The sequence below is a fragment of the Scyliorhinus torazame genome, chromosome 5 (assembly GCF_047496885.1).
Source record: "Scyliorhinus torazame isolate Kashiwa2021f chromosome 5, sScyTor2.1, whole genome shotgun sequence".
NCBI classification, from domain to species: Eukaryota; Metazoa; Chordata; class Chondrichthyes; order Carcharhiniformes; family Scyliorhinidae; genus Scyliorhinus; species Scyliorhinus torazame.
This window is the reverse complement of record NC_092711.1, coordinates 137,240,752-137,253,581: the sequence shown is the minus strand read 5'-3', so window position 1 is coordinate 137,253,581 and position 12,830 is coordinate 137,240,752. Positions and strand designations below refer to the sequence as shown.

The 12,830-nt window shown below is 51.9% G+C and overlaps 1 protein-coding gene across 2 annotated transcripts in view; it reads left to right on the top strand.

The window, feature by feature from the left end:
* The window catches only part of LOC140419830 (GMP reductase 2), a 75,405-nt gene that overhangs the window by 4,550 nt on the left and 58,025 nt on the right, over positions 1 to 12,830 (top strand). For both annotated transcript variants that reach the window (XM_072503863.1, XM_072503862.1), the window contains exons 3-5: positions 3,168 to 3,251; positions 4,675 to 4,848; positions 9,270 to 9,351. In XM_072503863.1, the coding sequence (XP_072359964.1) occupies positions 3,168 to 3,251; positions 4,675 to 4,848; positions 9,270 to 9,351 (340 nt within the window). The remainder of the gene's footprint in view (positions 1 to 3,167; positions 3,252 to 4,674; positions 4,849 to 9,269; positions 9,352 to 12,830) is intronic.

The following is a 12,830-nucleotide window of genomic DNA, read 5'->3' as shown; positions in this document are numbered from 1 at the left end:
GAAACAGCTTTTAAAATGAAGATAGAGAAACACTTCTTTCAACCTGTGCAGTTCAAACCAGTCCAGAACCTCAAAACAAAAGTAAAAAGCAGAGCCACAGCCCAGCTCCACCCACACAATGACATCACTGAAGCCATGTGATAAGACAAAAACATTTCTTGAAGGGACACTCCCATGAGACTCCACATCCACCTTGTCGAGACCGTTTGGGATCTTATTTACTTCAGTCAAGTCACTGCTCTCTCACTCTTCTGAGCTTCAGCCTTACTCAGAAGTTTTACCCAGGTGCCCTTATTTGCGTGATGAACCAAGGACAACACAGGTTTACGGTTTAACGCAATTTTATTCACAATTCTCTTATTCAACCAAATATGACTCAGACTCAATGCTGAGCTTTGGGTTTTACCCACACTTGGTAAAGGAGGCTGGCAGGCTTCGATCATTCGATCTTCTCTGGGTTCGAAACCCAGGGCCCTTTCTTCCTGCGATGGTTGTGCCTGGGGGACTCCCAGCTTATCCCTGAGGATCTGTTCAATGTTCCTTTCTTTAGACTGGTCTGCTAGAGTCATTGGTATACACCCACCACCGGTCATTGTCCCATCCAAACCCCAACTGGTTAATGGGAAAGACAGGATATCTCCTGTTTATCGATGGTGGTTCAATCAAGACCCATTGTCCTCTGAAACTCCCTTTGTCTGACCAGCCATCAGCTCATTGAGGAGTCTGATGACTTATTTTGTCTGTTCTTCGTCCTGCTGCAAAGCTGATCACCTGTGTCTGCAAGTTTGTTACATATTCATAGCACGGTCTTGTTCTTTGGAGTGGGTAATCACAAAGTCCATGTAGCGGTAACATGTTTATGCATTGACTTGAGTGCTCTTGCAGAGGGCCTGTATCGCTTCCAGTAGGGACTCATGAGACCGTTTCTGTTCAGGGCCAGTGTGTATCTTCTCAGCCTGTTTCCAGTACCGCACACTCAGCCCAGGTATCCATCTAGTTAAACCTCCACTGAACCGCCTCCTATGCATTTACATCCTTCCTTAAATAAGGATACCAGAACCGCCGCCGGTATTCGAGATGCTCTCGCCAATGCCCCGTTTAACAGAAGCGTAACGACCTTAATTTTATGTTCGATCCCTCTCATAATAAAGGATAGCATTCCATTTGCCTTCTTAGATATGTACACACGCACACGGCACAGAGGAAGGCTGTTCAACCCATCCTGCGAGTGCTGGCTCTCCCGAGAGTGGTGCCCCTCTACCCTCCTTGCTGCTCTTTGGTTAGGACCCTGCCATGATGCCGAATAATCCTGGTCGAATGATCAAGAGGCAAGAGTTTAGAATCCCAACCAGGCGGTGATTCATCAAATAAATTAGGAGATTGAAGGAAAAATAAATTTAGTGTTGGTAATGTTTTTTTCAATTCTTTCAGTGACACTGGCAAGGCCCTGGCATTTATTGTCCACCCCTAATTGCCCCCTTGAACTGAGTGTATGCTCAATTAGCCATTTCAGAGAGAGGGGCAGTTACCAGGGGCTGGTTTAGCACAGTGGGCTAGACAGCTGGTTTGTGATGCAGTACAAGGCCAGCAGCGCGGGTTCAATTCCCGGTCTCCCGAACAGGCGCCGGAATGTGGCAACTAGGGGCTTTTCATTGAAGCCTACTTGTGACAATAAGCGATTATTATTATTATTAAGAGTCACCCACATCACTGTGGGGCAGGGAGGGGGAGGATTTGGAATTACATGTAGGCCAGCCCGGGTAAGGACGGCAGATTTCCCCTTTCCGGAAGGGGGGAACATTAGTGTGAACCAGATTGTTTTTTTGTAACCACAATCGATGTTAGTCGTCACGGTCATCATTACTGAGATTAGCGCCAAATAATTCCAAATTCAATTGAATTTAAACCCCTCTCCCCTGTCTCCACTCCCCCAACAATAAGTGCCAGTCGATTTTGTAAGCTGTTTTAACTTAAAGGTTAAGCCTTAAACACCTCTCGTCTGCCTCCTCCACTCTCACCTCCTATATGTGCAAGGATTTTGTGCACCTGCCCGTCACTAAGACTGAAACCTGACATCCGGCAGCTTCTGCCGTTTCCCTCTCTCCCACCCAGCTCGCCCTATCAATGCCTTGGGGTGTAAATATCTCACACATTTTCCAATCCCACACATTTTCCAATCCTGTCATGGTCTCGGACTTCCACTTCCTGGCACCCACTGGCCCACCTGAGATGAAGATGGAAATTTTGCACCCAAGGCACAGACTGCTGCTGAGGTCAAAAAACCAGAGCGCAGCTCCCCAGCTGTAGAGCCAAGTTTTCTCTCCAGATTCTCTGGCACCCCTCTGCGCTATAAACCCAGAGGTGTCGTCTTCGTTGCCGGGTGGGTGGCAATGCCCGGGCATGTTCCTCTGCGCCCCCTCCCCCCCAGGCCTCTGGGGGCTATACTAAGTAAGCGCCCCCTGCAGGTTCCCCATGACTGCTTCACGTTTTTAATGACCTGTTGTCAGCTTAATGTCAGGGGAGGGAATATATAACAGGGAAGCCTGCTAATTATATTCAAATGTATTTAAATTAGCCGCCCCCCCCCCCACCCCCCCCCCCGAACCACATTTCATCACGAGTATGGCACATTGGGAAAATTGGAAAATGAGATATCGCCGGCGAGGATCTAGTTTTCCGATGCTCATGAGATTTTGTGCCCACGTCGCAGTTTGTGTCCACAGCGGAAACGGGTGTAAAATCACCCCCAAATATCTCCTCGTGTGGTTCGGTTGTCGAATCATGTTTTTTTAAAATAAATATAGAGTGCCCAATTCATTTTTTTTCCAATTATGGGACAATTTAGCCTGGCCAATCACCTACCCTGCACATCTTTGGGTTGTGGGGGCGAAACCCATGGGGAGAATGTGCAAACTCCACACGGACAGTGACCCAGAGCCGGGATTCGAACCTGGGACCTCGGCGGCGTGAGGCAGCAGTGCTAACCCACTGTGCCATCGTGCTGCCCCTTCGAATCATGTTTGATGGTCTCGCCCGCGGATCTCCTCAGGAGGTTTAACTTTGCTGTGAAGGTGTGAATTATCACTGGGATCTCCTTTTGTGCTTGAAGCAGGCCCTGACTGACCTTCTCTCACCCCACTCCTGGTGCTGCCTGTTTCCTCTTGCAGTTCTCACTCTTCACTGCCGTCCACAAGCACTACACATTGGAGCAATGGAAAGAATTTGCCGTGAATAATCCGGACTGTTTGCAGGTAAGGGGCGGGGGGGATGGCGAATTGGGCAGGGGGGGAGGGGAGACTTTTTGGGGCATCGGAGGTGGGGTGGGTGGGTGTATGCGAGAGTGAGGGTCAAAGGTGGGTTTAGTTCAGGGTTCAGAACCGGTTGGGCGACGTGCGGTAGAGGAAACACCCGGAGAGTGTGTGTTGGGGTGGGGGGAGGACGCCGTGGGGCGTCAGGTGGGAAAGCAGGTGAGTGTTGAGGACAGGGTGGGGTGCAGAGAAAAGAGAGAGAGTGCGCAGGAGGAATATCAAAAGCAAGCAGCTAGGATTCGGGAGGAAGAATCAGGTGGCCACTCTTTGGAAGGTGCGGGTCCAAGGTGGGTAGAGATAAATGAAGGGATCTCAGAGCATAAATGCACCAGCCGCTAAAAGTTCCGCCACAGGCTGGGGCAAGGCCATATTAAATCGAAAAGCAAACCAAGGATTCCGCTTTCTATTGGGATGGAATTGAAAAGTATGGAAGATATGATGAACCCGTAAAAAGCCTTGGTTAGACCGCACGTTGAGCATATGACTGTACGAATTAGGAATATGAGTATAGGCCACACGGCCCCTCCAGCCTGCTCCGCTGTTCAATACGATCGCGGCTGATCTGGCTGGAACCTCAGCCCCACATTCCCACCCACCCCCCCAATAACCTTTCACCTCCGGATAACCTTTCACCCCCCCCCCCCCCACTGTTAATCAAGAATCTATCCAGCTCTGCCTTAAAAATATTCGGAGACTCTGCTTCCACCGTCCTTTGAGGAAGAGACTCACCGCCCTCTGAGAGAAAATATTTCTCCATTTCTGTTTTAAATGGACGACCCCTTATTTTGAAACACTGACCCCCCCCCCCCCCCCCAACAGTTCTAGGTTCTCCCAGAAGAGGAATCATAGAATTTACAGTGCAGAAGGAGGCCATTCGGCCCATCGAGTCAGCACCGGCCCTTGGAAAGAGCACCACACTTAAGCCCACGCACGCTACCCTATCCCCATGACCCAGTAACCCCACCTGACGTTTCTGGACACTTAAAGGGGCAATTTATCATGGCCAATCCACCTAACCTGCACATCTGGACTGTGTGAGGAAACCGGAGCACCCGGAGGAAACCCACGCACACGCGGGGAGGATGTGCAGACTCCGCACAGACAGTGACCCAAGTCGGGAATCGCACCTGGGACCCTGGAGCTGTGAAGCCACAGTGCTGCCCTACTTTCGCTACTATTTTTATTTTTGTATTAGCTTTCCTAATATACTTGCTGTACCTGCGTGCTAGCCTTTTGCTATCTGTGAGCTAGGACATCCATATCCTGCCCTCTGCGCCTCAGAGTCTCAGCAGTCTCTGGCCACGTTCGCCACGGCCAAGGCAGACCTCATCGTCCGTCTCTCTCTCGCTCTCCCCGTTTCCCGCAGAACATAGCAGCGAGCGCCGGCATTGGCCCCAAGGACCTGGAGAAGCTGGCGGCAATTCTGGAGCTCCTGCCGGACATTCGTTACATCTGCCTGGACGTCGCCAACGGATACTCGGAGCACTTTGTGGAGTTTGTGAAAGACGTGAGGAAGAGATTTCCGGATCATACCATCATGGTAAGCGGGGTGGTGGTGGTGGTTATGGGAGGGGGGGGGGGGATTATTTGGTAGCGGTGCAGTGGGGGGGGGGGGGGGGGCACTGGGAAACGCTGTCACCACTTCTTGTGACTTTTGCCACTTCAGAACTTTCCAAATGCTTGACAGCCAATCGGGTGACAGACGATTTGGGCGCAGCAGGACCCCAAGGGCAGCAAGCCGAAGACAATGGGTTAATTGTTTTGTTTTTAGTGGGAACTCTATTCACCCCACCCACCCATCGCTCTCGTTGCAGTGGTGGCCGGGATCTATATCTTTTGCCCCCGACAAAGCAGCTTGGTTTGACCTCCCGTCCGAGATGTGGCGGCAGTACCGCTCGCGCCGGGCTCCATCGTTGCTGGCAACCGGGAGTGTTGACCCTGGATTGTCGAGCCCTGGTCTACGGAGCCTTGGGGGGTGGGTTGTAGGGTCGAGCCCCCATCCTCGGGGTCGAGCCCCCAACCTCTGACTCGAAGGAAGAGAGGAGGAGGGCAGCTGGCTCTTGTCAGCACTGAGCTCCCTTGGGAGAAAGCCCCCGCCATCCTGGCACCTCTTCAGGGTAGGGAGGTGGTTGAAACGAGGGGAATGTGCTTATTCCACTCCTGACAAATCTTGTCAGTTTCCGGAACAAATTGGGGAGGGGGGGGGGGGCGGGTGGTGGTTAGTCTACCTATTGAAGTTTAGAAAGAACAAGGGAATCTAGAACTGGGGGGAAAATTGTTAATGCTATACAGCGGAAATAATACAGTATTTGTCTTTTACCTTCAGCAAGTTTATTCTTGATACAGTTCAGTAGGGTTACAAACTCCTTATGGTTTCCCCATCTCACCCCACCCACCAACCAATGCAACTCTTCCAGCTGTGTCCATTTATACTCGAGGAAGTTGAGTCAATGATCATCGCCTCTCTTTAACAATGCAATTAGCGGAACAATGTAATTGCCAAAGCGTAGGACTTGCTGAAACAATGGGAGGCTGCGGGTCACTGAATACGCTCAAGGCTGAGATTGAGAGGTTTTTGATCGAGAAGGGAGTCGAAGGTAATGGGAGTGGGGGGTGGCAGGCAAGAGAGTGGATGGAGTTGAGGCCACGATTGGATGAGCCGTGATCTTACCGAATGGCGGAGCAGGCTGGAGGGGCTGAATGGCCGACTCCTGCTCCTTTTGCTTGTGATCCTAGTCACTTCTGATGAATGGTGGGAACTGTAACTAACTTTGCCGAGGTTTGTCTTCCCGTGACGGGAAAGGTGGCTGCCATGGCTTACAGTGCTCAAGTCCAAGCCCGAGGACCTCCGGGATACTGGCCTGAGTTGGAGCAGCTGGTTTTAAGCGCCCGCTCCCCATTTCCCTGTTGGGCGAGCAACCGCCCACTTGATAGGGGAATCCATATTCCTCGAAGCCCGTGAGGAGATTTATTGACGATCCCCCCCTACCCTTTGTGGCCACCATAACAGGAACTAATGCGATTGGTGTTGCAGCGTCGACCGGGTCACTGCGCGGCACAGCTCAATAGAGTAACACAATGGGGGGGGGGGGGCAAAGGCACGATGGGCCGAATGGCCTCCTCGTGCACTGCATGATTCTAAGCACTAGGAAAGCGAGAGATAGTAAGCTGGGAACTGGGTGGCACAGTGGGCCCTGCATGAAAACCGGCCCAAAGAGAGGCGCTTTAACACCGCCGGGGAGGGGGAACCTGTCACGTTAGCTTTGGCCAGATTGCGGAAGTTGGCAGAACATTGGAACTTCACACCATCCCTGACCGAAATGTTGCGAGGCAGACTGGTGAGCGGATTAAACAACGTGACAACTCAAACAGAAGTTATTGGCACAGCCCAATCTTAGAAAAGCCACCGAAATAGCTCTGTCACAGGACCATGCAAATAAAAGAGGCTCAGGAGCTACAAGGAGCATCAGACAGTAATGTCCTCCAGTTAGCGGGGCGGGACCTCGTGTAAAAGTGACCATTCCTCAACTGAAGGCGGCTGTGTAAATGGTCCATTCCACAAATCGGAGCTCAGCTCGTGGTGTTAGAGTGTTGGAGTGTCCTTTGCGACTGCAGCGTCTCGATCGAGTGAGTTAAAGGCCTTCACGAATGAAACCACCTCAAACAGACAAGCCCGCTAGTTTGGGAACAGGAGGATTATGCTGTCAGTGCAGCTAGAGGTGTTCCACTGAAGTATGGTTGAGGCACATCGTTGGGCACAGTGTAGAGGGAGCTTTACTCTATCTAACCCCGTGCTGTACCTGTCCTGTGAGTGTTTGATGGGGGCAGTGTAGAGGGAGCTTTACTCTGTATCAAACCCCGTGCTGTACCTGTCCTGGGAGTGTTTGATGGGGACAGTGTAGAGGGAGCTTTACTCTGTATCTAACCCCGTGCTGTACCTGTCCTGGGAGTGCTTGATGGGGGCAGTGTAGAGGGAGCTTTACTCTGTATCTAACCCTGTACTGTACCTGTCCTGGGAGTGTTTGATGGGGACAGTGTAGAGGGAGCTGTACTCTGTATCTAACCCCGTGCTGTACCTGTCCTGGGAGTGTTTGATGGGGACAGTGTAGAGGGAGCGTTACTCTGTATCTAACCCCATGCTGTACCTGTCCTGGGAGTGTTTGATGGGGACAGTGTAGAGGGAGCGTTACTCTGTATCTAACCCCATTCTGTACCTGTCCTGGGAGTGTTTGATGGGGACAGTATAGAGGGAGCTTCACTCTGTATCTAACCCCGTGCTGTACCTGTCCTGGGAGTGTTTGATGGGGACAGTGTAGAGGGAGCGTTACTCTGTATCTAACCCCATGCTGTACCTGTCCTGGGAGTGTTTGATGGGGACAGTGTAGAGGGAGCGTTACTCTGTATCTAACCCCATTCTGTACCTGTCCTGGGAGTGTTTGATGGGGACAGTATAGAGGGAGCTTCACTCTGTATCTAACCCCGTGCTGTCACTGTCCAAGAAGTGTTTGATGGGGACAGTATTGAGGGAGCTTTACTCTGTATCTAACCCCGTGCTGTACCTGTCCTAGGAGTGTTTCATGGGGACAGTGTTGAGGGAGCTTCACTCTGTATCTAACCCCGTGCTGTCACTGTCCTAGGAGTGTTTGATGGGGGCAGTGTTGAGGGAGCTTTACTCTGTATCTAACCCCGTGCTGTACCTGTCCTAGGAGTGTTTCATGGGGACAGTGTAGAGGGAGCTTTACTCTGTATCTAACCCCGTGCTGTCACTGTCCTAGGAGTGTTTGATGGGGACAGTGTTGAGGAAGCTTTACTCTGTATCTAACCCCGTGCTGTACCTGTCCTAGGAGTGTTTCATGGGGACAGTGTTGAGGGAGCTTTACTCTGTATCTAACCCTGTGCTGTACCTGTCCTAGGAGTGTTTCATGGGGACAGTGTTGAGGGAGCTTCACTCTGTATCTAACCCCGTGCTGTCACTGTCCTAGGAGTGTTTGATGGGGACAGTGTTGAGGGAGCTTTACTCTGTATCTAACCCCGTGCTGTCCCTGTCCTGGGAGTGTTTGATGGGGACAGTGCAGAGGGAGCTTTACTCTGTATATTACCCCGTGCTGTACCTGTTCTAGGAGTGTTTGATGGGGACAGTGTTGAGGGAGCTTTACTCTGTATCTAACCCCGTGCTGTACCTGTCCTCGGAGTGTTTCATGGGGACAGTGTTGAGGGAGCTTCACTCTGTATCTAACCCCGTGCTGTCACTGTCCTAGGAGTGTTTGATGGGGACAGTGTTGAGGGAGCTTCACTCTGTATCTAACCCCGTGCTGTACCTGTCCTGGGAGTGTTTGATGGGGACAGTGCATAGGGAGCTTTACTCTGTATCTAACCCCGTGCTGTACCTGTCCTGGGGGTGTTTGATAGGGACAGTGTAGAAGGAGCTTTACTCTGTATCTAAACCCGTGCAGTATCTGTCCTGGGAGTGTTTGATGGGGACAGTGTAGAGGGAGCTTTACTATGTATCTAACCCCATGCTGTACCTGTCCTGAGAGTGTTTGATGGGGACAGTGTGGAGGGAACTTTACTCTGTATCTAACCCCGTGCTGTACCTGTCCTGGGAGTGATTGATGGGGACAGTGTAGAGGGAGCTTTACTCTGTATCTAACCCCGTGCTGTACCTGTCCTGGGAGTGTGTGATGGGGACAGTGTAGACGGAGCTTTACTCTGTATCTAACCCCATGCTGTACCTGACCTGGGAGTGATAGGGACTGTTTAAACGGAGCATCATCAAAGTGGAGATAAAGCCATTTATCAGTAACTGAAGCTGGTCTCTCTGTCCGATGATGTTTGTTTCTGTTCTCACTGACCTGATTATAAACTGGAAGGAAGCTATTTCACAAATGCTGTCCCAGTTTTCTGCCGGTATACTTTAAATTCACCTGTTGTAACTTGTCCCGTGGAATTCTTCTCCTGCAGGCTGGAAATGTGGTGACGGGCGAGATGGTGGAGGAGCTGATCCTGGCTGGAGCTGATATCATCAAAGTGGGGATCGGACCAGGTAATTAGCATTGGGAATACACAGGGGCTGGAACAGGAGCATCGTGGAACTGTATGGGATGGGTTAACCAGGATTATGTAACAATATGGGAGTGGTGTACCAGGATTGTGATACAGTATGGGAGTGCTGTACCAGGTCTGTGGTTTACAGCATGGGAGGCATGTACCAGGATTGTAGTACAATTTGGGAGGTGTGTACCAGGATTGTAGTACAGTATGGGATGGGTGTACCAGGTTAGTGGTGCAACATAGGAGGTGTACCAGGATTGTGTTATTCAGCATGGGAGGCATGTACCAGATTGTAGTACCGTATGGGAGGTGTGTACCAGGTTTGTGGTACAGTATGGGAGGGGTGTACCAGGATTATGATATAGCATTGGAGGCATGTACCAGGATTGTAGTACCGTATGGGAGGTGTGTACCAGGTTTGTGGTACAGTATGGGAGGGGTGTACCAGGATTATGATATAGCATTGGAGGAATGTACCAGGATTGCAATGCAGTATGGGAGGAGAGTACCAGGTTTGTGGTACAGTCTGGGAGGGTGTACCAAGATTGTGATAGAGTGTGGGAGAGGTGTATCAGGTTTGTGGTACGGTAGGGAGGAGTGTACAAGGTTTGTGGTACAGTAGGGAGTAGTGTACAAGGTTTGTGGTACAGTAGGGAAGGGTGTACCAGGATTGTGGTACATCATGGGAGGAGTGTACCAAGATTGTGGGACAGTGTGGGTGGGGTGTACCAGGTTTGTGGTACAGTGTGGGTGGGGTGCACCAGGTTCACGGTACAGTATTTGAGGGGTGTACCAGGATTGTGGTACATCATGGGGGGGGGGTGTACCACATTTGTGGTGCATCATGGGACAGGCATACCAGGACTGTGGTACAGTGTGGGTGGGGTGCACCTGGTTTGTGGTATTAGGAAGGGTGTACCAGGATTGCGGGGTTCTGTGGGAGGGGTGTACTAGGAATTTGGGACTATACGGGAGGGGTGTACAGGATTGTGGGACTGTACAGGAGGGGTGTACCAGGATTGTGATATATTATGGGAGGAGTGTACCAAGATTGAGATACAGCATGGGAGGGGTGTACCAGGATTATGGGACTGTACAGGAGGGTGCACCAGGATTGTTTTTCAGTATGGGAGGTGTGTACCAAGATTGAGATACAGTATGGGAGGTGTGTACCAAGATTAAGGTACAGTATGGGAGGGGTGTACCAGGATAATGGGACTGTACAGGAGGGTGTACCAGGATAATGGGACTGTACGGGATGGGTATACCAGGATTCTGATACAGTATGTGAGGAGTGTAGCAAGATTGTGACACAGTATGGGAGCAGTTTACCAGTATTGTGATACAGTGTGGGAGGGGTGTACCAGGTTTGTGGTACATCATGGGAGGGGTATACCAGGATTGTGATACATAATGGGAGGGGTGTACCAGGATTGTGATACATAATGGGAGGGGTGTACCAGGATTGTGATACATAATGGGAGGAGTGTACCAGGATTGTGATACAGTATGGGAGGGGTGTACCAGGTTTGTGGTGCACCATGCGAGGGGTGTACCAGGATTGTGATGCAGTATGGGAGGGGTGTACCAGGACTGTGATACATAATGGAAGGAGTGTACCAGGATTGTGGTAAAGTGTGGGTGGGGTGCACCAGGTTTCTGGTACAGATTAGTAGGAGTTACCAGGATTGCGTAGTTCTGTGGGAGGGGTTGATGCGACCATCAATTCAGTCGCAGACACGTGGAGAAGTAAACCGTGGTTTTAATCAGCTTAGAACTGAGCCTGCCTGTGACCGGTACAACACTGAAGGCGACCCCGCAGGTCAGCAGCTCTTATACATCCTGTAAAGGGGGTGGAGCCGTACATGCCCCAACATATCCCCCGTGGGTGAAGCCACACAATGGCCCATAGGTAGAGCCCACAGGGTTAATAACATAACACAGTGCACTGGTGAATTATCAGTAATTATAGATTCACCACATTCACCCCCTGTTTAAAAATGAAGTCCGGCGGGGGTGACGGGCTCATACATTCAGTCGGTCCGGTGCCCGGATCGTACGTTACGACCGCCGAAGCACTGGTGTTGCAGCCGCTTCGGGTGGCTGTGGAAGTGGGTCCGGAGCAGGCACAGGCGTGGACTCCGGGAGCGGCTCTTCCGGAGCTTCATTCCTGTGGACCGGTGCGGTGGGTGGGAGGGAGCGCGGGAACCATAAAGGGGTGGGGGCGCTGAACATGGGAGGTTGGACGGGACATAGTGTGGGGGATGCTGTAGTGGGAGTGGTGTTGGAGCCTGTGGGCGCCAGGTCCCGGAGGGAGACGGTAACTTGCTGGCCATCGGGGTGTTCGACGTACGCATAGTGTGGGTTGGAGTGCAGGAGCTGGACCCTCTCTACCAAGGGGTTGGTCTTATGGTTCCGAACATGTTTTCGGAGGAGGACTGGACCTGGTGTCATCAGCCAGGGCGGAAGCGAGGCCCCTGAGGTAGCTCCCCTAGGGAAAACAAACAAACGGTCATGAGGAGTCTGGTTTGTGGCCGTGCAAAGGAGGGACTTAATAGAGTGGAGCGCATCGGAGAGGACCTCCTGCCAGTGAGAAACTGGGAGAATCCTGGACCGCAGGGTCAGTAGGAAGGTCTTCCAGACTGTCGCGTTCTCCCTCTCCACCTGCCCGTTTCCCCTGGGGTTATAACTGGTAGTCCTGCTCGAGGCGATGCCCTTACTGAGCAGGTACTGACGCAGTTCGTCGCTCATGAACGACGAGCCCCTGTCGCTGTGGACATAACTGGGGAAACCAAACAGGGTGAAGACACTATGCAGGGCTTTAATGACAGTGGGGGTGGTCATATCAGGGCAGGGGATTTCAAACGGGAAGCGGGAGAACTCATCTATGATGTTAAGGAAGTACGTGTTGCGGTTATTGGTGGGGAGGGGCCCTTTGAAATCGATACTGAGGCGTTCAAAGGGCCGGGATGCCTTCACCAGGTGGGCCTTATCCGGTCGATAGAAGTGCGGTTTACACTCCGCACAGATTTGGCAGTCTCTGGTTATAGCTCTGACCTCCTCGGTGGAGTAGGGCAGGTTGCGGGCCTTGATGTAATGGGCGAGCCGGGTGACCCCCGGGTGGCAGAGGTCATCGTGGATAGCCCGTAGTCGGTCATCTTGCGCGCTGGCGCATGTGCCGCGGGACGGGGCATCTGGGGTCTCGTTGAGCTTCCCAGGACGATCTTCCCCCGCTGCGTATTGTCAAACATGAAGGCAACCGATCGTTGGTCGGTGGTGAGGGTAAACCTCCTACCAGCGAGGTAGTGCCTCCAGTGCCGCGCGGCTTCCACGATGGCTTGGGCTTCTTTTTCTACTGAAGAGTGTCGAATTTCAGAGGTGGTGAGGGTGCGTGAAAAAAACGCTACCGGTCTGCCTGCTTGGTTGAGGGTGGCGGCGAGAGCGACCTCTGAGGCGTCGCTCTCCACTTGG